General features: G+C 50.0%; 12 protein-coding genes across 12 annotated transcripts; 5 read left to right on the top strand and 7 right to left on the bottom strand.

Moving 5' to 3' along the window:
• Positions 1–336: 336 nt before the first annotated feature.
• Positions 337–1427, top strand: ALT_9051 (uncharacterized protein; the record flags this gene model as incomplete). The annotated part of the gene is made up of 3 exons (XM_089600527.1): positions 337–559; positions 633–894; positions 947–1427. 3 exons carry the CDS (start codon positions 337–339, stop codon positions 1425–1427), a joined length of 966 nt encoding a protein of 321 aa, XP_089455024.1.
• A 1059-nt stretch (positions 1428–2486) lies between these two features.
• On the bottom strand, positions 2487–3144 carry ALT_9052 (uncharacterized protein; the record flags this gene model as incomplete). The annotated part of the gene is made up of 4 exons (XM_033563432.2): positions 2487–2631; positions 2693–2792; positions 2860–2981; positions 3035–3144. The coding sequence occupies 4 exons, from the start codon at positions 3142–3144 to the stop codon at positions 2487–2489; spliced, it is 477 nt and encodes a 158-aa protein (XP_033419323.2).
• A 414-nt stretch (positions 3145–3558) lies between these two features.
• Positions 3559–3942, top strand: ALT_9053 (uncharacterized protein; the record flags this gene model as incomplete). The annotated part of the gene is made up of 1 exon (XM_089600528.1): positions 3559–3942. The coding sequence occupies one exon, from the start codon at positions 3559–3561 to the stop codon at positions 3940–3942; it is 384 nt and encodes a 127-aa protein (XP_089455025.1).
• A 300-nt stretch (positions 3943–4242) lies between these two features.
• On the bottom strand, positions 4243–4698 carry ALT_9054 (RICIN domain-containing protein; the record flags this gene model as incomplete). Its single annotated transcript, XM_033563431.2, has 1 exon — positions 4243–4698. One exon carries the CDS (start codon positions 4696–4698, stop codon positions 4243–4245), a length of 456 nt encoding a protein of 151 aa, XP_033419322.2.
• A 2494-nt stretch (positions 4699–7192) lies between these two features.
• On the bottom strand, positions 7193–8731 carry ALT_9055 (riboflavin transporter MCH5; the record flags this gene model as incomplete). Its single annotated transcript, XM_089600529.1, has 5 exons — positions 7193–7358; positions 7422–7706; positions 7758–8082; positions 8140–8498; positions 8586–8731. 5 exons carry the CDS (start codon positions 8729–8731, stop codon positions 7193–7195), a joined length of 1281 nt encoding a protein of 426 aa, XP_089455026.1.
• Positions 8732–12399: 3668 nt separating this feature from the next.
• On the top strand, positions 12400–13308 carry ALT_9056 (riboflavin transporter MCH5; the record flags this gene model as incomplete). Its single annotated transcript, XM_033563429.2, has 1 exon — positions 12400–13308. The coding sequence occupies one exon, from the start codon at positions 12400–12402 to the stop codon at positions 13306–13308; it is 909 nt and encodes a 302-aa protein (XP_033419320.2).
• Positions 13309–14333: 1025 nt separating this feature from the next.
• ALT_9057 (uncharacterized protein) lies at positions 14334–15233 on the bottom strand (the record flags this gene model as incomplete). The annotated part of the gene is made up of 3 exons (XM_089600530.1): positions 14334–14554; positions 14647–15045; positions 15098–15233. The coding sequence occupies 3 exons, from the start codon at positions 15231–15233 to the stop codon at positions 14334–14336; spliced, it is 756 nt and encodes a 251-aa protein (XP_089455027.1).
• Positions 15234–15998: 765 nt separating this feature from the next.
• ALT_9058 (WW domain-containing oxidoreductase) lies at positions 15999–17015 on the bottom strand (the record flags this gene model as incomplete). Its single annotated transcript, XM_089600531.1, has 1 exon — positions 15999–17015. One exon carries the CDS (start codon positions 17013–17015, stop codon positions 15999–16001), a length of 1017 nt encoding a protein of 338 aa, XP_089455028.1.
• Positions 17016–17415: 400 nt separating this feature from the next.
• ALT_9059 (Zn(II)2Cys6 transcription factor) lies at positions 17416–19137 on the top strand (the record flags this gene model as incomplete). The annotated part of the gene is made up of 5 exons (XM_033563426.2): positions 17416–17531; positions 17586–18284; positions 18347–18443; positions 18491–18726; positions 18780–19137. 5 exons carry the CDS (start codon positions 17416–17418, stop codon positions 19135–19137), a joined length of 1506 nt encoding a protein of 501 aa, XP_033419317.2.
• Positions 19138–19434: 297 nt separating this feature from the next.
• ALT_9060 (aromatic alcohol reductase) lies at positions 19435–20501 on the bottom strand (the record flags this gene model as incomplete). The annotated part of the gene is made up of 2 exons (XM_033563425.2): positions 19435–20379; positions 20433–20501. 2 exons carry the CDS (start codon positions 20499–20501, stop codon positions 19435–19437), a joined length of 1014 nt encoding a protein of 337 aa, XP_033419316.2.
• An 830-nt stretch (positions 20502–21331) lies between these two features.
• ALT_9061 (MFS transporter) lies at positions 21332–22915 on the top strand (the record flags this gene model as incomplete). Its single annotated transcript, XM_033563424.2, has 1 exon — positions 21332–22915. The coding sequence occupies one exon, from the start codon at positions 21332–21334 to the stop codon at positions 22913–22915; it is 1584 nt and encodes a 527-aa protein (XP_033419315.2).
• A 51-nt stretch (positions 22916–22966) lies between these two features.
• Positions 22967–24565, bottom strand: ALT_9062 (fungal specific transcription factor domain-containing protein; the record flags this gene model as incomplete). The annotated part of the gene is made up of 1 exon (XM_033563423.2): positions 22967–24565. The coding sequence occupies one exon, from the start codon at positions 24563–24565 to the stop codon at positions 22967–22969; it is 1599 nt and encodes a 532-aa protein (XP_033419314.2).
• Between the last annotated feature and the right edge of the window lie 476 nt (positions 24566–25041).

Raw genomic sequence — 25041 nt, forward strand, 5'->3', positions numbered from 1 at the left:
GTCACAAACACTCGGCCGCCCCAACAGCAATCGCAGCCTGTTGGACAAGGGGTCAATTCACGGCCTGGGACAGGGGTTTTCATTCATGTCAAAAGTTTACTCGCAGCAATGCCCAGTCAGCTTCCTTTGTTGAGCAGCTTAATCAAAACAAGCCCCCAAGCTCGCAGCTTAACAGTGCGCCCTCTGGTATGCCATGCAATGACCCCAGAATCCAAGCGAGATGACTGAAGGCAGAGGCTGCTGTTTAGGTTGCAGGAGGGTACTTATACTAGATCGATTGCCGCTCGGAGGTTCTCAATTGACTCTTATATTTTCCCGTATATCAAATAATCCATAATGCTCTCTAGAACAACACTCGCAGCCTTTATGGCAGCGGCTGCTGCTACTTTGGCTCTCGCTCAAACCAACATCACCGCTGATGTCTGCGCAGACCCCTCTACCTTTACCAGCTGCACAACGAAAGCACTTGCGGATAGTAAGGCATGCACAGATGTTTGCAACGGAAACAAGCTCTGCGTTCTGAGCTGTGGATGCGCCATGTACCAAGCTTACATGAACTGTGTCGGCGAGTCGTGGAATCAGGTACATTTCCTCCTTTTTTCCTCATGGATATGTCTAATCACTTGATGCAGGCGTACTCGTGCGAATACGGCAAACTGGTAGCAATGTACTTTGTCGAATGTCCCACGGCCTCCGAACCGATCCCATCTGGCCTGCGCCCGATAACGCTCCCGGCGGCTGCTCGTGTAACCTCGACAAGGTGCTGCAGGCGACACTCAATGCACAGAAGGACAGAAATGCATGCTTGACTAACAAGACCACAACGAACGTCATCGAACTCAGCAAGAAGTATACTGCATGTGGGTGCTGCGAGGTCAGCACCCGGTTGTCAGGGTACGTCGCCACCCGCCTTGTCCGCACCATAGTTACTGACAAAAAAGGACAGGATGTACGAGACCTGCCCCGACACCATTCCCGCCGACATGGGCGCAGACCTCTGGCTTAGAGTTTCCACCATATACAGCGCCGTCGTCCGCTGGAGCTCGTGTGGTAGCGTGATGGATGCATATGACTGTGGAAAGCTGGGCTTTGCACCGCCGTCATCCAACTCGAACACGTTCTACAAGCCGGACAACCTGCCCCCGAACGGTACGCAAACGCTGTATAATACTGGCGCGGCGAATGCGCTTACTGCCCCGCCGAGCGGATCGGTGTTCACTTGGTCACAGTCCAGCGTCACGTACACCGTGACGGCGTCGCCGTGGAAGAATAACCAGGTCAAGGCGACTGGGACCGGTAATGCAGGGACTGCCGGGGCGAATGGGTCTGCGAAGAGTAGAGCAACTGCATCAAGGCAGCTGTCGCTGGGGAATCCCGCTGTCTGGGTCCCAGTGATCACTGCAGTTGTTAAACTTATGCTTAGTTAGAGTTGCATTCAGTCCAAGTTTGGGTGAGTTGAAAACCAGCTGGCACCAAACTACTGCAATTTCAAGTCCAAATTTTAGAACTCTGAACCCACCCTAACCCATTCTGATTCAGTTTAAGCTTAACTATATACTTAAAGCTTAGCGCAGCTAAAGTATTTCTGGCAAAGTTATATTACTTGTTAAGTTGTTATTTGCCAACTATAGTTAGATTTAATTAGGATTTAGGTTAGATAGACCACTATTTAAAACTAGTATTAATAACTATAAGATGTTATAAACTTATAATATCTCCTTATATGCAAAGGTTTCGTCCTAACTTAATAATTAAATATTAGGGGAACCGTGACTTTATAGCTTAAAAGTTAAAACGCAATAAAATATATAAATATATATATATAAATATCATAATTATACATGTATAAAAGTGACCCAACTCTTCTCCTTCCTATTCATATTTTTTTAATAGCAAATCGCACTCTTTTGTTTGCACAAGTCCGCACTGCAATCACCCTTCAGTATCACGCCGAGCTTCCCTCGATGTGTTGCCCTTCCCTGGACCATTTAAGAATAATCGCTCTAACAATCTCTATGTGCTCTCTTGTAGTTAAGACTTGCTAAAAAGGCCCTAATTGACTAACTGCAATATTACTACTTATAAACATGGGTGTGATGCAGGAGAAGATAAATACCTTGATAATGTATATATAAATTATTGGACATGTTAGAATATGCTTATAACTCAGAGGGAATGACTCTCCCCAAGTTAAATTCTAACAATGTATCAAACAAGTCGCAATAGGACATACAGACACATTCTATCTACATTTGGCTACCATTATATAAAGAACTGCCGGACCTTGGCTTCACGCCAGTCACTACTATCATAGCTGAAAATGATCGCTACGAACGGCATTAGTTGCCTCTAGAAGCTAGCTATTGCCTAGGGTATAATGTCAAGATGGAAAATATTTATTTCAATGAAAATCTGATGTTCCAAACATAGATACAAAGACTTGGTCAACTCGCTAGATGAGCAGACTTGCAGAGAATAAATGTGCCTTATGGGTGCTCCGTGGCTTCCCTCAAGAAGAACTGTTGGTTCTGGCCCTGGGGGCGTTTTGGAAAAGTTATTATTGCGGTCCCATCATTAGTCCCATTATCTCGCACATCAACTACATTCTCAGGGTAGGCAACACTATAGATACTGATCATGGAGGGTTAGCTCTTTGTCTCACTAGGGCTTTGAGAATATGGGAATAACTTACTAGTACGCCCCGCTGTCGTCCTTGACAGGCTTGACCTTCCAGCGTACTCGTTTCTCTCGCGGGGAGATCAGATTCCCTGTGATCTGTGCTGTACCGTCGCCTGGACGAGAAGAGGATGTCTAGTATTAGCGCAGCCCACATTAAGAAAAAAAAAACCGCTTACGTACCACCCGAAGCAGTCAGATACGTGCCGGACTTGGCATTGATGATGAGGTACTCGTCAACAACGCCAGTATAAGCAAAGAGAAATTGCTGATCTGGACCCCATGTGGCATCGTCGAGCTTCCGACTAGCAAAGGTGTAAGTCAAACAAGGCAAGCGTTGCTGAGACGGAAAACATACTAGAGTTGCAACTTGGTGCCATCTGTCTTTTTTCCGCCGTCCAGGTCAAGTCTCTTGTCGACAGATCGAGCAACGATGGTATAATAGCCTGGTCCAGTAAAGTCACTCATGATTGCTGTAATTCTGAGTAGTCACTTCAAGGACAGTTGGGAATACTCGAACTGATGAAGAAAGAATTAACAAACCAGAAACAGTTGCTGGAAGATGGCGGTTATTTATACCCTTGAATCATCTCCAGGATCGCTAAACTGCTGGCATTGCCATTAGTCCTGTTGATTCCTTTCGGCGATCGCCGTATTCTGCTGGGATGTTTGCCAAGGCCGCATTTCATCCTTGTAATATTCGAAGCCATGGGTGCTGCCTTAGTGGGAGCTCTGCTGCGGTAGTCTATCCAAGGAGACTCGCGTTCCCCGTGGCCACAAGCCCTTGCTACGTGACAGTGTTACACAATATTGATCTGGTTTTGAAGATGGCAGTACGTCCAAGGCTACATTAGGATATCTGCACGGAGTTGCCGATACAATATGTGGCTGGCTGGAGTGATCAGAGGGGATCATGCGAACCAACCAACAGACCAACCAAAATCACCTTTTCAAATCATCATTCAAGGCGCCCTATCCGGCCACGGGCACGGCAACAACAACAATAACAATAGCAATAACAACAACGGATACGGAAACAGAGACGACGACGACTTCAACCTCGCCGTCTTCTACGCCGAATCCCACGCCAACACCTCCGACACCTCCCTCTTCTCCTCCGCCCTCTTTTTCCTAACGATCTCTGTTTTAGCCGTACATGAAGAAAAGCCAGTGCAAGTTGACCTCAATTCCTTCGGCTCCTCAATGCCGCCGTTTGATGCAGATGAGCTCGATAGCCCATTAGTATCGTATGGACTATCTCAGTGATTCCATTGTTATAGAAGAGTCGTCGGCGGCGAAGATTGCCAACTGGCACTGACACTTAAATCCCTGGCTTTTCCCTTGCATTCCAAACTTTGCAACTAGACAAAGGGCTGAAAGAAGTTTAAGTGATAGGCATATATAGACTGACTAGGACCTCAAGTTATAGTATACCAAAAACCAGTCAGAATACTCCTAGAATGGCCGAGATATGAAGCTTCGAACATTGCGCTTTAGTACTGCAATATAGTAGCGGTGGTTCGGTGATTGGATACATTAGAACATGAAGACCATTCTCTAATTGCCCTAAGCTGAGCTCTTCCTAATGGCAGTGATTGTCCAATGCTGCCCTGTGTGATTCCCATCGCCCAAGAAGGGTTTGTGTGTATCCGCATACGTGTCAAGATGCAGCTCTGGGCCTGAATATGCATTGCTTAATTTCCATGTGCCATCACCCCAGCTCTCCACTGTCCACTGCTGCCCTGAGTAATTCCCTGCTGTCGCTAAGTGTGGTTTTGTTTTGTCGTCCCCATATACATCCAGAACCCTGTTTGCACCGAGAAACATTGTGTAGAGCTTGTAGGTCCCGGAAGGTTGAGGAACGAATCTCCAGTACTGGCCACTGTAATCTGCGGAAGGTGCCATTTTTAAGAGCCCCTCTTTGTTGTCTGAACCGTCATTTTCCACATCAAGGGCTGTGGAGGTGCCGAGATAGGCATTTGTGAGCCGGTACCAGGTGTTAGGATCAAAGGAAGCCGCCATGGTGCTTTAAAGAGATGCAAGGTTAGATTCTCGTTTATGTAGATTCAGCAAACCCTAACAAACCTCTTTGAAGCAACAGAGGTGATGACACAATAAGAGTGTGATTACAAGTTTGAACAAAAGTGCTTGTGGAAGTTGTGGATCATCTGTGAACGGCCCTGGAGGTCGCCCTCTTAAGAGTGATACTTGTCTCTGCTCGTTATGCTGTCATCTTCGCTTGAGCTACTTAAACCTTCCAATGAAGGTGGCTCCGCAAGTAAACTCTGACACTGATTCTGGTCCAAAAATAGTCCATAATTCTATTGCTCCTTAGACTGATTGCCCGCGTCGCTTATCCCCCTGCCCTACTGCATTGCTGCCTGACGATGTAACCTTGTCTCACCCGCATGCAGAATCAGGCCTAATAAGCTCCAAGGATATCTGTACCAGCTTAATATCCGTCACGAAGCTTTGAAATATGCAAAATGAGTGTCAGCTCTATAGTCGCCCAGACCTAAGCAAGGGCAGTGTCCGGGGCTGCAGTGGTGTGTTGCTGGCATAGTGTTAATAGTTTCTCTTAGGAAGATAATAAGCCTCGTAGAATTTCAGCGAGGTCCTTCGCAATGATGGCCATTTTCAGGCGTCTGTCTGGAACAGAATCATCGGCCGCCCAGAACTTGGTTAGTCGTCCATTGAATGTGATTGTGGCGACCTGAGATTCTGTGACAACAATGCACTAAACATGTATGGCGTGCCTCAGGTGGCCCAGTTTGAAATCAGCGTCATCCATAATAATGTCTTTAGTTGTACAAGCTATGTAGTATTCAAAGAGGGTTAGGGAAACCAGATATGAGCCAGTATTTTTAATTGGCAAATAGCCTCATGGGAGGTGTATTAGCCACCCTATACATGCGTAGTCCTCCTTATATAATCTAGCTCCGGCATTGAGAGCGGGTTCAGAGTGTCGCATTTTGTATGGGCAGCTCAGTGTCAGTTCAGTGACTTTATTAGTGCAAGCACACACTGAGCTGTGTAGCCTCAACAGAACTGCGCAATTAGCACTATTCTGATTATGGAGCCCATGTCTCTACAATATGAAGAGATTTAATGTTGAAATTTTACGAATATCTTCTAGGGATTTAAGTCTAGTATGGGCCCTTTTGGTGCAATTACTACAGGCTGGGGCCCTGTGCGGTGCCTTTGTCTGAGACTCCGCTTATCTAAAATCCCCCCTGTCGATGAGCTCTTTGTCCATGAACTCACTCAATGTCGTAAACTAGCTGCCGCTGATTGAGTGGAGTTCAATCATGCAGAGGCGTAGAACTTCGGCTTCCGTGATTTGGGGAAGAACTATATCTGAGTGGCGTGCGTTCCTGGCCAAGTTTATCAGGGTGGGGGCATACGAAGGGGTGCAGTGGAGCTGAGAAGCTGAATCACCCAAGGGGCTAGTTACTGCCTCAAGGCAATGAATACCACCGACGAGCCTGACAGTGGAAATCCTTGAATGTTAGCTAGAAAAGAGGGGTCTTCCCTTTCAGTTGATGCAAGAGTCAGGTGGGCTGCTGCTAACAGGCTGTATAGGATAGTAAGCAGGGCTATATGGATTGCGCCAACCATTCTGCTGAATCTGGATGGTGAATGTGCCGAGAAGGATGCTCAAGGATCAAGGGATGGAGGTACAGTATTGAATTCTGGAGTTGGTTCCAGGCCTTTATCCAGTTTGCATGGAACATTCTACGGATCACCCGGCCCGGGCCGATATAGTTCCATCTTAAAGATATCGAAGGGCGGGGTAATGAAGCTCCCCCACATGTTAGGTACGGCTTCCAGTTTTCATGCGGTTTGCATAACATTTAACTGTAAATATCAGAATCATGTGGTTCAGACCAATAGTAAGCCTGGCGGATCTTAGCTCATGGAGACCTGGTAGTTTACTGTAGGTCTTCTTCTCATTTGACAGTATCCGAGCCGATCACTGTTTTTTCTGCTTTGTGATTGTTGGTGTGGGCGCACTATTGACTTGCGTATGCCATCCCGGACATCCTCGAAGTGTACTTGCTCTGAACTGAAGGCGCGCAAAATGGTGGGCGGCAGAGGGCGGTCGAGCCCGTAGGCAATGAGGAAAACCGTCCTCTTTGTTCGTCGCAAGCTTCGAGACGGTGCTGGTCCAGCTAACTTATTCTTAAATCATGGTTATTGTCACAGATAATGTCCTCGTATACATATATCACCACCAATCAATTCCCGACAGAGATGATTATTCCCTTATATAACCCAAACACTAGATATTGAGTGTTTATAGTATCTATATCGAACATCACCTAGTAGGGTATCAGCTCCTCTTTCTGGGTTTAGGCAGTTCCTTTTTAACCGTCGTCTTCCACATCTACTCCGTGCCGCTAGGCCCGCAATTCCTGGTCCAGAACGGGGACATCCTCCGGTTGAGCGTGCCGAATTGCCCGAGCAGGACCTGTTTTGCGCAGAAATTCGACGACGCAGCGGATCGTCGTAAGTTTCAGTATTTCCATGTTCCGTGAGCCGCAGCCAGGACATTGCGAGAAACCAAGAGGAACACAAAACCGAGAAACATGGTCACAACGGCAAATACTTGCATGCCCATATAGGTTGAATCATGCTGCCTTCCCAAGATCGCTCCCATAATCGGCAGGCCAGTAAGAGTGCTGCTAGATGTCAGTCCAGTAAAAAAATAGAAAACCATTCAAATGGGGCCAACGAAGACCTACGAGATAGCTATAACCCCCTGATAAGTACCTATCTGTCTCCCCAGGGTCTCTAGTCTGCCGGACTTTGCGCAACATGGCATCATGATGCTAACGAAGGCGCCGCTGAAAAAGCCATATGCCACAGCAAAAACGATAAGGCCGGCATTTGAAGAATGGTAATCGAAAGGCAGCCATAAACAGAGGATTGCAATGCAGCTTAGGAAGGCGGATGCGACGATGATGTTAAAATATCCCACCTTGTCTCCGATGTGCCCGGGGATAATCCGTCCGAAAAGGGAAGCAGCACTGCAGCTCAGGTCAGCTCTGCTAGGGACAACAAGATCGAACAAAACTTACTTCACAATAGCGATCAGGTAGAGGGCCAGCGAATCCGACATTCCCGACGATTGGGCCATGCTGGGAAGATAATCGAAAGGTGCCCATAACCCCCACATCACGAAATATGAGCCGAGGGCATAGAAAGCGAAGCCTCGGTTTTTGAACAGCTTGAGTTCAATCCATGCCATTTCTGAGTCCCATTTCCTAGGGGGCAGGCGCGCACTGAGAAGAAAGAAGGAGCCAACTAAAGCAATACCTATGAACAGGGCCGTGTAGCGTACCATGCCATTGAATCCCACGTCTTCCATAACCAGTTGCAGAAAGAATGGGAATACCACGCCCCCTGGTCACATATCAAATTAGCACGTCGTAGACACTGACAGGATAGTCTGCTCCTTACCAATACTACTGCCCGCAACAGTAATTCCCAGAGCAAGGCCTCGCTGCTTGACGAACCACTGGCTCACGCAGACCAAGGAGGTGGTGAAGATACCTCCAGCTCCGAGTCCATAACCAATTCCCTGCGCCAAGATGATCTGATAGTATTTGGTGCTAAGGCTCGTCATGCACAGTGAGAAGAGGCAAAGAAAGGTACATGGGAGCATGACCGGGCGCGGTCCGTACGCATCTACAATGCGGCCGAATAGGGAACCTGGAGCCCAAATGAGAGCGAGCTGGATTGTAAAGATCCATGAGATGTCGGAAGGACTGTAGTTCTTCAACAGAGTCTCTTGATAGGTGGTTTGGAAGATACCAATGCTGTCCAGATCAGCAAAAGGACCGGGTCACAAAGCTTTTTCGCGGAAGGAAGGACTCAACGCGTTCAAGAAGCCCAAGGTAGCGAACAGACCCAGGGAACCGCCAGCGCAACATAGCCAACCTCGAAGGCCGCCCTCTGGTGGGAGAGCTGAGTCCATGGCAGGGCTCTCAGAGACGACGGGGGGTCGTATGGCCTTTTCTTCATCTTGCTGGGTGCCGATGGGCGACTGCATGGCGCAGTCGGGCTTTCTGATGATTGTGCTTCACAGTCTACAGTGATTAGGCGGCGGTTAAAACTTAAAACAGAAGTCCAGCTCGCCATTTATAAGCAGATACTAAATTACTACTAAAACCATAGCTATAGCGGGTTGATAGCGGTCCGCGCGTTCCGCACGTCCCGGGCAGTACTGCGGCCACATAGTAACTAATGACTCACTTAATGTCCCGCCAGCACTCACTAGGGCAAACGTGTTCCAGGCAGACCTCATCATGTTTCCGTTTCCTGGTTCAAAGAGACTGGCAAAATGCAGCATCTCAGCCAAGAAGCGCGCAACGTACGCCCCGCAACTGAACCAGAACATGTAGATCTTGTGTCCAAGATTATGGTAATGCACGAGAAATCTACACCCGCCCATAACATGTTCACCAAAGGCCGCGCCGATTACAGCATCCTTCTTCAGACGTGGATTTGACCTGAACGGCCTGCCCATGAGGAGTCACCCAGGTGACTCTCACGTATGTGCCAAATGCCGGTTGGAAGCAGTGGTATGGCCCAGGCTCGTTGCCATCCAGAATCTACATCTTGTTAGGGATGCTTCTTTGCAAAATTTCAGCTGAGAAAACTCACTTGAAAGATCTGAGGACATTGATGTCAGACTCATCGTCGCGAAATGTATATCCAGTGCCATTAAAGCAGAGAACAAATTGCCTGGGGCCTGTGCTGGGATCCATCTCATGCAGGACTTCAGGATTCACCCAGCCATTTAATTAGATGGCACATGCGGAGGTTTAAATATCCACACTAGTCTAATTAATGGATCATTATCCGTTCATAGCTGAAGCCTATTTGAAATCTAAACACCCAACCAGGGTACTGTCAATCTGCTCCAGATAACAGGTTCAAGCTTGGTTATGCATTGAGTTACTAGGATACAGGACACTTTGAATCGCGAGATTCAACCTGTTTCTTCATACCATACCAAGCACCCGAAGGTAGGAGCAGTCGGACCCGGAAGAATCGGCAACGACGGCCGGTATGTGACGGGTCAGATATCATCATGTCGCTAACGGACCACTGTTTTCCCTTGGCATCAACGAAGCTTCGCGAAGGCGGATGCATGGGGCAGCATGGCTGTCTTCAGGGATTGTCGCACTGGGTGTCATACTCAGAGTTCCAGTATTAATGCTACTTCTCCACAACTAAAGATGCTAGTAGGTTATGTCAGACCTATTTCGCTCTATCAATAATAATTTCCAGAAGTCATCTAGATAGTGTAACCACTTGTCATGGGGCTGCGGCCAAGGTACGGTCACTGTCTCAGGGAGGCTTATAAGCATGTTCTAGGCCTGGGGATTCCTATGGACTCACCATTGAACCTTTTTGGTGTTGGGGTAGTAGTTGCCTAGAACGCTGCTTCTTACATCACTCTTAATACTAAAGATAAGCTTACTCTTTATGGGGAGGTTATACCTGTAATAAAATAGATTAGTTTGTAGATAGATAAGAGATAACCTGAGAAATTAAATAATTAATAAAGAGTATCTATTTATAAGTATCTAGATTTCAGAATACCTTACAGCTATTAGCTAGTAGGACTAGTAGAAGAAAGTATACTAGGAGAATCCTAGTAGCTAGATGTTATTCACTGTCTATAGAAAATTAATAGTTTATATAAAATATATCGTCATTATTATCATACTAATCTCGATCTGAAATATTAATTCAATATCTATGGCGCTGAATGGTGGTAGTCAAGAATCATTCTTAGCTATAGTGATCATTCAAAGGTGGATGCACATATATAAATAAACCACTGTCACATTCATACTATGATACTAGCCCTGTAGCGGGCAGGGCCTGCTGAGTGCTCGAGCCTACTAGGCACTCGCGATCTGCCTCAGGCACCAACGAACTCCTGTCCAGTAAGGACACCAGCAGTCACGTGACCCTCGTAGCAATCAATGTAGTAATCTATCTGGTCACATGATCTCATCCACCATTGGCACACTCCTTTTTATGTTTGGCCGCCACGGCCCTAGTTAGAAGCCTTCAGCGATTTCTTACCGTCCAAATCTAGGTCATAGATTTATAAGGCTTCTAGCCCGTGACAAACCCCTGACAGAAGTGATTATTACATTTATTAGAATCTAGAGATTAGTGATTTGTATCTAAAAAGTGTGGATTAGTTGATCTAATCTGATAAAACCGCGAAAACCATAACTAATGGTTTAACTGAATCCGAATTGGTTCCACCCTAGGGAAACTGAAACTGGTGCGATTCCCTAGGCTAGGCACCGAAATCGAACCCCTGCGGGTTCGGTGAGGGTTGGATTCGTTTTAGCGATTTGGTTATGCCACTCAAGTGATAACTATCTTAGTTTGAAAATAATTTCAAACCACCGTCATTCAACCCTATAGAAATTAAACTAATATTCCAGATATAGATCACTATGATGATAATTACCATATATTCCATATAAAAATGATAATCTTGCATATTTGATAGGTAGGAGAAATTGAATTCTGAAAACCATTCTAATTTTTTATATTGCCTAGGCCAACCGCCCATCTAGATAGGCTAGTGCTGCTGATCAGGCTTAGTGGCGGATTTTGCGGTGAAACTCACGAATCACACCAAATTAGAACCACACCAGGGTGGGTTCTGATTTTCGAACTTCTGATTTATAAAAGTTGAACTTGAAATCGTTGTGGTTCAGTGACAAGTTTTAGTAGGCCATGACTGAACTCAGACTGAATGCAATTCTATGCTGGGGCTGCTAGATGACTTACCGAGCATAGAGTATCTACACCTGATTATACTTATCTACATAATAACTCTCCTATTCTGTTTTCCATTTAATTCTTGTGAAATATTTATGCATGAGAGAGACGGGGAGGATGTATCACCTAAAACTAAACCAGACAAATAAAAAAACGCCTTTATGGAACGGAATTATTTGGGACGAGATTACGCTTTTTCCAGTAGTAAGTAGTATCCAGCTGTCCGCGGACCCCGAGCATTAAACTAGAGCAAGTGCAGCACAGATCTTGGAGCTACGCTTTCTTCCTGTTGATATCGGGGTCCAGAAGGAGTTTAGTTTACCATAATTTCCTCGTCTAGGACCCTGCTCTGATAGCTTTTTCATTGCTCATAAACTTGACCTACCTTCTTTGTCTATCCGCCGTCTGCCAACACCCCAGCTCATGGCTGTTTCCATAATCGAGGATCCACAAAACTCATCTCTAGATCCTGAATCTGAGTATCCAGACGGTGGTTGGCGCGCATGGAGTGTGGTTCTGGGCTCCTGGTGTGCTATGGTGCCATCATTTGGGCTGTTAAATACAATTGGGGTGCTCGAAGCGTGGTTGGCAAATGATCAATTAAAAGACTACTCAAAGGCGTCAATAGGTTGGATTTTCAGTTTATATTCATTTTTCCTTTACTTTGGAAGCGTTCAAGTTGGTATATAGGCTCTCGTTCCTTAATGCATGTATGGGCCAGCTGATGATTACAGGGCCCGCTTTTGACGCCTATGGGCTAAAACCATTGCTTATCCCTGGATGCATAGGGCTCATAGGCTCTATCATGGTATTAAGTGTGGCGAAAGGTATGTTTCACTCTACCTCCGACTCAACCAAGGCCAACTGCATTCTCACTGCTCCCTAGAGTACTATCAAGTCATGCTTGGATTCAGTGTTCTTGGCGGCATCTCCTCATCAATGGTCTTCACTCCCAGCGTCGCTTGCCTTACTCATTGGTTCCTGCGACGTCGTGCGCTAGCCACTGGCATTGCTGCAACCGCTGGTGGATTCGGTGGCATAATCTTCCCTGTCATTATCTACAATCTTGCTGAAACCGTTGGATTCCCCTGGGCCATCCGTATCCTGGGCTTCATCTGCTGCGCATTCTGCATTCTCTGCATCCTCTTCCTCAAAACACGGCTTCCACCATCTACCAATGTGAACAACAATGGGAAGATCAACCTTCGTGCCCTGTGCGAAATGCCCTTCACTTTCCTCACCATCGCCATTATCCTTATTGACTTCGCCCTTCTTATTCCACTTACCTACCTACCATCCTTCGCAGAAGCACACGGTCTGCCTCCCTCGCTCTCCTACCAACTCGCCTCCATCCTTAATGCGGCTTCCATCTTTGGTCGCGCGGTCCCAGGCTATTTCGCTGACCGTTTCGGTCGCTTCAACGTCATGATAATAACTACCTTCATCTGCGCTCTGTTCACCTTCACAATATGGATACCCGCTGCGTCCAATAAGGCTGCCATCTTCGCGTACGCCATCTTATTTGGCTTCTGGAGTGGCTCAGCCATTAGTTTGGCCCCGGTCTGCGTCGCCCAAATTTCAGAGACTGCCGAGTATGGCCGTCGTTATGGGACTGTATACTCGTTGGTCAGCGTGGGTGCACTGGTTGCCATCCCCATCGCTGGCGAGATCCTCTCAGCCAACAGCACGCCCTCTCATGAAGATTACACTGGATTAGTTGGGTTCTGTGGAGGGATATACTTTCTCGCGGGGGTGTTTTTCAGCCTGTCCAGATGGAAGTGTACCGGCTCCCTAATGGAGGTATTCTGAAACGCACAGACTGACTTGATATAGTTTGGTATGCTCCCATCTAGTGGGTTACTTGGAATTGGGGTTATAATTACATTCTTTCGTCTAATCAGTTATTTTTCTTGTCAGATTACGCATGCTGTACTGCAGCGCCCTGAACAATAGAAGGAAGTGAAAGGTTCTCGCGTTCGTCCAAAGGGCCTACGAGCAAGCTCCAGCCGTCCTCATCAGCATGCCCGCGACGCCCGCTGCCGCCTCCCATCCCAGCCACCACATCAGCCCCGGACTGCGTCCCCGGCCATTGGGGACAGGCAATCCAGCCATTATTCCATTTGACTCATTCCACAGCATCCCACCATGGCAGTCATGGCGCCCTAACCCGCTGGTATCTCCATGAAACCAGCATGTACCCATTAGGCTCTTTTCAACTTTTTCAGTGCCTTGGGCTCACTGTTCGGTGTCGGTGTGTCGTTTGCCGCCTACAACCCCGAAATGGTTATTGTATATGGATCCATTACTGGGCTGCTGCTCTTTGTCTCTTTTGCAATCAAATTTGCTATCTAGTCAGAGGCAAAGCCTCCAACTGAATGGATAATCTGAGGTCCCAAAAATGGGCCAAAAAAATTCTGCCGTCAATACATGATTAAGAATTATGATCGCGGTCTCAGTACACATTAAATAAGAAAATGGGGAATGCTTAGTAGAATAAGAGTCAAAAGACTGTAAGGAATTTCAAATGCACATAAACAAACAATAGGAACTGCTAGTTGAGATTCTGTTACTTAGCTAATCACAGTGTTTCTTTATGCCTTATTTTTATTGTAGCTTATTTAATGCACACTTATTTGGGCTTCTGCCCACTATATTCTGTTCCCGCGGCCTTGTGAAATCTGGAGTTGCAGATGTGGCTTAGGATTCTGAATTGTGCAAGGACTACTTGTCACAAGATATTATCAGTTTTGCAGGTCTGTATCTATATAGCTGGGCTCTACAATTATTTACGTACATGTTATCTGCTTAAGTGTGAAGTCACTTATTCTTTGCAACTAAGAAGATGCCGGTAGGTTATGTAAGACCCATTTCACTCCATCAACAACGAATTCCGGCTGAGCCATCTGGAGACAGTGACCACTCTCGGTGGCGAAGACAGGCGCGCTCTTCGTAGACAGTTTCAAGGATTTCTTCATGAGACCCTCATTCTTGGCATCGACCGTCTTGATCAACTCTCTCACATAGCTCCTCTGCTCCTCAGTCCCATTCCCTTTAGCTACGCCCGCCTTGTACAATCCACCCCAAACCTGCTTCGTGTGCCAACAATCACATAACCCGATTTATCTCCAACCAGTGGCTGCTTCTTACTCAGCTCCTTCTTCCGCAGTGTCTCGAAATTTGGCATGTAGTTCTCGAAGTCCTCCTTGCGTGCAATCAGCTTGTACTTCTCGGCTGCTTCGGCCGCCCTGAATGCGTCCCACTTCTCCCATGTCAACTTGTGCTCCGCCTCTACGCCCCAGGCAGAGTATGGATCAACATCCGCAGCAACAGTCCAGAAAATTGGATCGTTCACGTTCATCACCAGTGCAGCTGTCTCAGGGTTGGCGTCCACAAGCACCAGACTAGCGATTTGGTCAGTTCCCTTTAGGGCGATGCACTCGTGGGCCATTTCAATCAGAAGGGAGACCTCCCGCGCAACGTTCTCGGCCGAGGGAGCGAGCGGCGAGGTCTCTTGAGTTGTGATAGCCGGGACGGTCGTAAGTGTAGCTTCGCTGCGAGGGACCCAGCAGCCGCACCACAGCTTGTCAGTTGAGTGTACCGCTTGCGACGCCCGAGATAAATAGTACGACGGGTTCTTCGAAGCTGCTGGGCTCTGGACCATGAGTGTAGGGCGCCAGAGAGCGAGTGCCCATGTTGACGAGGCGGCCGTTCGAAGGGAGGCTTGAGGAGGCCATTGGTGGGAGGTGGTTTTATAATTTCTTGAAATTTGTAAATTTGGGATGAGTGGTTTGTGATATTCAAGGCCGTTCACCAGCTGAATCAGTTGCAATATATCGCGATATAAGTGGCAGAGTGATGGAAGGTAAAGTGATGGATGTGAAGAGAGTCGGAGAGGGAGCCGATGGATTCCCTAAACAGGAAGGGGATGGAATAGCTACAGCATCACTCTCAAAGCAAGCTGTGCCGCAATTTTCTGTAAGCGCCTGCTTAGTCTAGGTACTGGGGAGGAAGTAAATCCGAGTGATATTACTGAACGGTACAGAAGACAAGGAAGACAGCCTCTCATGAAGATAAACCATGTGAATACAAAGCTTATAGCATGATCCGACATTATATATAATCATACCTTGTTTGACATGATCCAGGCTTGACACTACTATGTACCTTAGTATTCCGCATGCCCTGGCGTAACTATGGTTCGGATGATAGAATTCTATTTGCCCAGTATTGCAGTCTAATTGGGCATTCAGGGATTTAGCCCTGAGCGGGAGCAGGATTAGGGATATGGGAAAATGCGGGACTTTAGCCTCGGATTAGTCCGACATAGGATCGCTTGAGTTGGGTCCCGCCTATAGTCTCTTACATTTATATCAAAGAATGCTCCCATCTGCTGTTGCTGAGTGTATAGAGCACTGAGTCATCCGCCATGGCATAACAATGACCGCTCCACAGCGCCCGCAGGTTCCGCTATGGCTGGCATGGCACTCGTCTCCTGAGAATCAAGCGTCACCCTCCAGTCCAACAATCTTCAGTGAGTCTCTCCAGAGGCGGTCCTCCTCCTCGGGATTGTAGGTCTGTTTCACCCATCCCACTCCAAAGACCTGACCATCGTCCTCACCCCGCTCCGCTTCTCTGATATCCTCCAAATACTTTCCACCACGATCCTCCCACTCTTTGCCCACGGCAGCCCAGATTGTTGTCGCTGCACCCTGTTCCGCCGACTTCAAGATCTTGAGAATGTACGGGTTGGTCATGAGTCCCTCCAGGAACTCGGGGGGCATGTTGCGGGAGATGTCGGTGTTGATAGCGCCTGGATGCAGACTGGTGGCATGCAGTCCTTGAGCACCGTAGTCCCTCTCGATCTTGTTGGCCAAGTACACAGCCGCAAGCTTGGAGTTGTTGTAGGCTATCTCATGCTTATATCCGCCCTTTTCGAAATTGTAGTTGTCACTGGATGGGAGAGTGGCGGCGCGGTGTGCGGAGGAGGCCACCACGACCACGCGGGAATGGAAATGGGGCGTCACGCTGGCCAGCAAAGCTTGCTTTAGCAGTTGGAAGAGCAAGAAGAATCCCAAGTAGTTTCCGGAGAAGTGCGCCTCGATCCCATCCTCGGTGAGAGTGTAGTTCTGCAGGCCCATAACTCCCGCGCTGTTGATGAGGATGTTAACCTGTCCCTTTGTGGCGGAGAGGATTTGCTCCGCACCAGTGCGGATGCTCTTGAAGGAATTTAGGTCCATCTCGACGAGAGAGACACGGGCGGGCTCAAGTATGCCAGCCAGGTTCTTGTGAGCCTTCGCCAGGTTGCGGGCAGTTAGAAACAAAGTGGCTCCTGTGGCCTTGAGGGCGCGAGCGGTCTCGACACCAATGCCTGACGTGGCACCAGTAACGACAATTATTTTTCCAGCCAGCTTCCCTTCAAGACCCTCATCTTGGATGATCTGGAGGGCGGTCGGCCGGGCATCCCCGGCTCCTTTGGGGTCGAGATGCGCAGCAGCGTAGGGACTTGAGGAACCCATCTTGTGCAGCTCGTTGCAGGTTGCAAGCGCTCAGGGTGTGAAGAGAAAAGCAGTGAGATAAACTTGATGAGGTTCTCTTTCGTAGAGTCCACGACCGTGGGAGTGGTGTCCAGGCACTTATGACTTTTGAGTGTATATAGGTCTCCCCGGATCCCTGGATTTGTCATCTGGTCTCCCTGTACGGCTGCCAATAGGCCCCAGTATAATAGGCATCGCGGCCGAACGAGCGGTCCCCACATGGCGGATATTGCGGCCGCATTCTCTCCCCATCTGCGGCCGCCTTAGTAGCGGCACCTACCCCCGCTCTCACTCTCGGGTTTTTGGAACTGCGTCCGAGGCAGACAATGTTCGTCTATGTCCTACACCCTCAGTCAACACTCACTCCCTATCTACGCACATCATGCAGACTTCCAGTCGTGATTCGAGCCTCGAACTGGCTGCGCAAGCTTGTCAGTCGTGCAGATCACGCAAGAGAAGGTGCGACAAGGCACTTCCCAAGTGCTCCTCCTGCGCTAAGTACGGTAGACCACCCCATAGATGCAGCAGAGCTGACTCTCAATGTCGCTACAGACGAGGCCGGTCATGTGAATACTGGCGGCCAGAAGCTAGCAGGCACTCAACTACCGCATCAGACCCGAAGAGGGGATGGTACCCCTCTCCGCTGGACGAGGACCAGCCACAGGACGGCCGCACCATAGACTTTCCGACCATCCTCTTCCTCGACCCGGGCTTATTGCAGTACGGCCAGGTGGACACAACACACAGCGCGGTGTCTGTTCCTCCCCATATCCTGCATCTGCTCGGTGACCTGGACGAGATCCGGTTCACTGCAGGCCAGTTCTTCCAGCACATCCATCAGTGGATGCCCTTTATCTCGAAAAAAAGATTCTATGATATGTACCTGCAGCCTACATTCCACACTCGCCCCGATGTAGTCCTGTTGCTCTTGGCTCTCAAGTTAATCACCACTCTCCCCCCAGCTGGGGCGCGGGGTCCCCGCACTCCCTTGTATGACGCCGTTCGGCGTTTCTACGTGGAGGTAGAAGACGCCTTCTCCATTCTTGTGCTGCAGGCTGGGGTCCTGGTGGCGTTGTATGAACTGGGCCATGGGATCTATCCGGCGGCGTACCTGTCGATTGGGGCATGTGCGCGGTACGCTCATGGGTTGGGCATCAATGTTTCTCGCACCGTGCCGTCCCGGAGAGTTCTTACTTTGGTCGAGGTGGAGGAACGGCGGAGGGTCTGGTGGGCGATCGTGATTCTCGATCGGTACGTCGCTCAGCTGCATGGATACTGTATGTGCTGTAGACTAATGGCTGAACCCTGCATAGTTTCGTGAGCATCGGCTGTCCGGGACGACCCTTCGCCACAGCCGATCCACGTTTGGACGATCTTCTACCCGCGGATGATGCAGCCTGGGACCAGGGGGTAGGTCCGTACACATGTGTTCCGCCAGTCTCTAATGCCTAGAGTAGACTGTGCGACCAGAGGACTTCGCGACCCTGTCTTCTCCAATGACAAGCCATATGAGTAAGTTCGCTCTGCTGTGTCAGGCTGGCCGACTCCTGGGACAAGTCCTGCACCACCTCGGAAGCGACGTCGCCATCCACGACGAGGTCTGGATGCAGCTCGATCGCACCTTGCAGTCGATGCTGGCTGCGGCATTAAACGTTGACCGCCCGGACTATGACCAGATTACTTTTGTGTACAGGTTTGTGAAGCCTCTCTTACCAGTTGATCAAACTGATTAGTCTCAATCACCAGTGCGCTTGTCGCCCTGTATACCCCGTGGCTTGTCCCCGGCCGAGCCGCTGATCCTCACAGCGACCGGTTTCGACGGGCGCGAGTCGTGCTGGACCAAATCACGGACCGGATCAGTGCTAACCTGGTGGAGCGTCAATGCTTCCTTGGCCGCGACCCAGAAGACATGTCCCCATGGGGGCTGTACTTTGCCTACCGCATCTGCGGGGCGCATATGGCGTCTCAACGGGAATCGCCACATGCGGCAGTGATGATACAGAGTCTGCGGGAGGCGTTTCGCACAATCAAGGTGCGGTGGAATGTGGCGGGCGTGTATCTGCAGCTGTTGGAGGCTCAGGAAGCGATTCATCTGGGGATTTAATGGCTCTGCTTGGACAGTTGATACAGCCTTGGTAATTGATTTGACATCTAACTTTGCTGCCTTCCATACAAGCGATTGGAAAATGACACATTGATTCTTCCACTTCATCTCTGCCCATCACTGTCCATATAGACCACCTGACCCTCTTTTATTATCCCCATACTTTTGCCTACCCATCCTGCCCGAGACAATGATTTTTAATTCTCTCTCTATTTTTCCCTTCCTTTTTCTGTTTGTGCCTAACGTGGTTATACAGCCGCACTTGATATTGAATGTAAGCTCTGTAGATGCTGTTTTCTATGACGCCATACGCTCAGGACGACGCTGCAGCTCCTTGACCATATCGAGCCCAACTTGGGTAGATTCATCCAGGTTCTCCTCCGGCAAACCAAGGAGCTCATTCTGTGCCTTGGCCGAGAAGTCGCTCGCATCATTCGGGTAAAACGCCCTGGCGTAGAGCAGTTTACTGAAACCAGCCATGTTACCACCCTTAACCAGCGCCAGGCCATCTTCGTATCGCTTCTTGGTGTCCTCATGAGTTATCGTCCAGTCAGCGTCAGCGGTGCCAGTGACGCGCTTGACGCTCTCAAATATGTCGTTTTGGCTGACGACAAAGCTCTTAAGATACACGCCGTTGTTGAGGAATGTCGACAGAGTAAGGCTCTTATCGTTTTCGTCGTGAGGCCTCTCGTTCAGGCTCAGCACCTTGGCCACAGCGCGCCCAACCTGCGATAACGTTGAAGTAGTGATCTTGGTGTTGCCATCGTCGTAAATTGTCAGGGAACGCTTGTCAAAGTCGAACCCGAAGCGCGCCTCGCCACCCGCCAAGCTGTAATCGTACCAAAAGCCACAGCACACCGTGATCCACTGCATGCCGAGCCTTTCGATCTCGTCCCGATTTGCCTTGGCTACGGGCCCCAGCAGCGTGTCCTCGCCGAGTTTAATGTGGTCAATGTCGCCCGCGTACCCGTTGGGCATGATGTAGGGAACACCAGCTTTAGCGGCCGCCTGGACGAGCTTGCTGTGGGTGTCCCGGGGAGCAGTAGGGGCCATGGTTATAATGAGAAATTGCTGGCCCGTGAGTGCGTCGACAATGGTGGCCTCGTAATCATAGTCGACTCGGGCGACTAGGACGCCCTCGGGGAGTCTGTTGCTGCTATCCTTGCGGGTGAGGGCCGTAACTGTGTGTTTTCCGGTTTTAAGAAGAGCGGCGACGATGTGGGATCCAACAGTGCCTCCAGCCTAAGGACGTTTGTTAGTGATTGTGTATGTGGTGCTCTTAGGGATATACCTACACCGACAATGGCGACTCTCTCAACAGCATTTCTGAAGCCGGCGGGCTGGTCCTTGGCGTACTCAGGCATTTTTCTTTTGAAAAGGATGTTAAATTGATGAGTAATGTATATTATTGTTGTGGTCGTGGTGTTATAGCTATTGTTGCCGGTTGAGCTTGTGGTATCTGGCTTTTCCTCCCTGAAGCAGAGAAGCCGGTCAATTTATATATTCCAGACCCAGTCTCAACATCTCTACAGAGCTAGACTTCTATCCCATTCTCTCCATCTCAGCCTAGTGACACCCGATCAGATTGGCCAATATCGAACAATTACCTATTCTCTGATTTGGCCAAACCTTCAAGCATGATCCACCCAAGATACTGGCGCCCCCGTTCGAGGGCCCTACGGACGGAGATACAGCGGTCTTACTAATGATCATCCCGCAGCTCTCGGCCGCAGCGGCCGCACACAGGGGCCCATTGACTAACACTGGCACTATTCGAAATTACTTGACAGGGGTCGGCCTGATTAACTCCGCAATAGCCGCACCGCACCGCACCGCACCTACATTGAAGCGGAGTTAAGACAGCATAGCTGATATTATTGACCTCCCGAGTAATAAACCTCGCGCATATCTCCGCAGTGTTAAGACGATCAGGTTGGAAATACGACCCAGATAAAGAAGAGCCTTATGACTCCTACAAAGCTCAGCCTCGAACCTCAAGGACCACAAACTATAGATATCCTCCATGGCAGGTTGTCAACACATAGAACCAAGACACAAAGTCGGCAACGCCATCATCATCTCGGCTGATCAAAGTCCATACTACCAGTCGTCTTACTAGGCTGGACTAACTCGTCCCTTCAGCCTCAGTCCGCCTAATTAGCCACGCAGATACCTTTCCCAGGCAAATTGACACATGGGGAAGACATCCGCCGAAACCTCGAATGAGGACTACGAGAATGGCGTATCCAACCAGGACCACGATGGCAACACCGAAGACCATCAGCTCCAACCCTTCAACTCCAAAGTCGAACGCCCCCAGTCCCTCGCCCGCGAAACCCTCTTCGTTGCAGTCATCTGCTCCTCCCAGCTCCTCACTCAAGCCGGTCTTGCCCTCAGCATCGTGCCCCAACACATCATTGGTCGCTCATTCGGCATCGACAACCAGCCTGCCCAGCTGAGTTGGTTCTCCGCGGGGTACTCGCTCACCGTCGGCACTTTCATCCTTATCGCTGGACGCCTGGGCGATGTCTTCGGCCATAAGCCCTTCTTCGTTGGCGGCTACGCCTGGTTCAGTTTGTGGTCGGCCCTGGCCGGCGTCGGCGTCTACAGCAGCTCCAGCTTCTTCATTTTCTGCCGCACCATGCAGGGCATCGGCCCGGCTTTCTTACTGCCCAACGCCATCGCGATCCTCAGTCGCTGCTACGACCCGGGGCGTCGCCAGAACATGATCTTCAGCCTGTTCGGTGCCACTGCCCCCGGCGGTTTCGTACTCGGCGCCGTTTTCTCCAGCCTGCTTTCCCAGATGACCTGGTGGCCCTGGTCCTATTGGGTCCTGTGCTTTGCATGTCTTCTGATGGGCGCCTTGGCCGTCGTCATCATTCCCGCAACCCCGGTGCCAAGCAAAACAGGGCCTGAAAGTGCCAGTATCTGGCAGCGTGTCGATATCTTCGGCTCCATCACTGGCGTGGTCGCCCTGGTCCTCTTCAACTTCGCCTGGAACCAAGGCGCCGTTGTCGGCTGGCCCACACCTTACACCTACAGCATCATGATTGTCGGCATCGTCATGTTCGTCGTCTTCATCCTCGTCGAGAAGAGAGCTAGCCACCCCCTGATCCCCTTCGGCGTCCTGCAGATAGAATCGCTCTTCACTCTAGCCTGCATCAGCGCCGGCTGGTCCAGCTTCGGGATCTTCGTCTTCTATACCTTGAATTTCCTCGAGGTCCTGAGGGGCCAGAGCCCTCTGCTCACGTCCGCCCAGTTCACCCCGGTCGCCATAAGTGGTCTGTTTGCTGCGGTTACCACCGGTCTGATCCTGAGTCACTTCCGCACTTCGACCGTGATGCTCATCTCCATGACCTTCTTCCTCATCGGAGGGATCATCTTTGCGACTGTACCAGTGCACCAGACCTATTGGGCGCAGACTTTCGTGGGGATCATCGTCCTTCCTTGGGGTATGGACATGTCCTTCCCCGCTGGTACCATAATCCTGAGTCGGGCTATGCCGCGGGAGCATCAGGGTCTCGCCGCGTCGCTGGTCAATACCTTTGTCAACTACTCGATCTCCATTGGGCTCGGGTTTGCCGGCACGGTCGAGGGGCAGGTCAATGATGGCGGGAAGAATGTTCTACAAGGATTCCGTGGCGCACTTTACATGGGTGTTGGACTCTCCGGCTTGGGTGTAGCTGTGGCTTTGATATTCTGTTTTGTGGAGCGGCATCAGTCCAAGATGCCAGAAAAGGCGGCGCAGGACAAGAGCGAAACGCAGGAGTACGTTTAGATTCTTCAATGGCACGTTTACATAAATACAGTACTGAATTTCATCCCGGTATTATAGCTGAATGTCAGGACCGAGCATCGATAGATATGGCTCGATAAAGAACTGGTCCCAGTCCACCTCCCAGTCCATATCTGGCACAGCAGTGTTGGTTTCGGATGCCGGCTGGGCCGGTAAGAATTGATAGTTTGCCTCGACAGCTTCCAACTGAGCAAGTTCTTTTCGCTTCTTCGCCATATTGAGACTGAGTAGATGCCGCGCCATCGACAACGCCTCACGCGTCAGAATGGTGTCGGCAGCCTTGACAAGGTTCTCTAGGCCCTTGAAGGCGGCACCAATGTGGGCTGAGGCGGCCGGCGTGTCGATGGCCAACAGGATGCAGGTATACTGGAAGACGCTGCCAATGACGTTCCAAAACAGACGACCCTGGTTAGCTTGCTGCTCGGCTGCCTCCACTGCGGCGTTGCCGCTATCAATGACGACCTTGATGACCTCATCCGGTATGCGGGTCTTGAGCTGGTAAAGGCGACGATAGAAGCAGAACGCGATGTCCGCCTTGGTGACCACCAGGAACGGATGTGTGGTTTGGAGCCCATCCAACACCTTGAGACGCCCAAGTAGCTCCGCACTTGCGGTCGGTGGCTGTGATTCGAGCTGGAATGGAGAGTTGGGCGATGGGATGATCTGGATTAATTGAACGAATTGGTCGGCAACGGACCCTGATACCGGGATGATAGACTGGCAGGTTACGGCCCGAAAGTGTACAGGCGAACGATCGTACTCGTAGGACAGCATGTTATTCCCAGCCCACGAGATCCAAAAAATCCTCCTCAGTCGGTCCGCATCATGTCCAAGGGCCGCGGCGCCTGCGATGGACGCCATCTTCTTGATGTTCTCTTCCTCGTGCAGCCCTATCGCTTCACAGAGGTGCATTTGGGTGCACGAGGCAATCCAGGCATTGCTGGGGCGGGTTGTGGCGCGTAGGTAAAGCACTCGCATGCCCCACGCGACGATATGGTCGATACCATGCAGTCGCATAGAGGCCGGATCATCCAGAATGGCTTTGGCGTACTGCACCAGGTCCGACTCCCGCGGGTGTCTGTTGGGGGACAGGAACGACCCGAGAGCGGCCACACCAGCGGCCACGGCGGCAAAGGCAACCGCATTGCTGCCGGAACTATGATAATAATCTCGACATCGCTGAGCATAGATTCTCGGGTCCATAATGTCGCCGATAGGGCCCAATATCGAGAAGTACACTCCTGAGAAAACGCCGAGGTCTTTCTCCGAGATAAGATTCCCCAGAAAGCAGTGAGTGTTGGATGCCTCCTCGGGGCGAATACCAAAGTTGTACGCAAAGGACCGCATTTTGGGAGGACTGTCCGAGCCAAGAGCCACACTCAGGATGTGTGGGAATGCCATGGCCGCCGATGCCCCGGAGTGTCTGAACTTTTGCTCGTCAAAGATTCCCGGCGAGGTGCCGGCCACGACGGTAGAGCTCTTCGTCGACGAGCCGTCAGCTTCGCGAGAGCCTCGCTCCATGTGAGACCGGCTGCCTGGACTGCGCGCTGTGCGGGCCTGGTTCGTCAAATGATTTTCACCGTCGGGGCTGACGCGCTTGGCTGAGGGCGGAATAAGTACCCCACCACCCATAGTATCAGTGGTGTCGTCGTCGGTGTACCTGCAGTTGTATCCATAAGTGGTACACATGGCGCAAGGATACACAGTGTCACATTTCCGCTTGCGTTGATGACATGGGATGCATGCCTTTCTCGCGCGCTTGCGCTTGGCTATTGGCGTCGACATGACTGGTAAAAGGCCTTAACCTTCAAAGGCCACTGCTGAGAACATTCAACTATAGTATAGGTGATCTTCCGGCCCACCGTTTCGGGGATAGAGTTGATCGTGTCGCTAAGCACAAATAGTTGATAATGAGCAAGTTCGTAGGCTCCAATGAGAAGAGATCGTGTCCCAACAGGATTAGACGCCGCTTCTACGGAATACCGAGTTATCATTGGTGTGGACGAGCGTATGTATCCATTTGGACGTCAGCACTAAAGCTGCATGGATCTTCCCCACTTCCAGCCAAAAGTCCAATGATGTCTAGCAGGTAATCAAGTTGGTTGATT

This window comes from Aspergillus lentulus (genome assembly GCF_001445615.1).
Source record: "Aspergillus lentulus DNA, contig: Alt17, strain: IFM 54703, whole genome shotgun sequence".
Lineage (NCBI taxonomy): Eukaryota > Fungi > Ascomycota > Eurotiomycetes > Eurotiales > Aspergillaceae > Aspergillus > Aspergillus lentulus.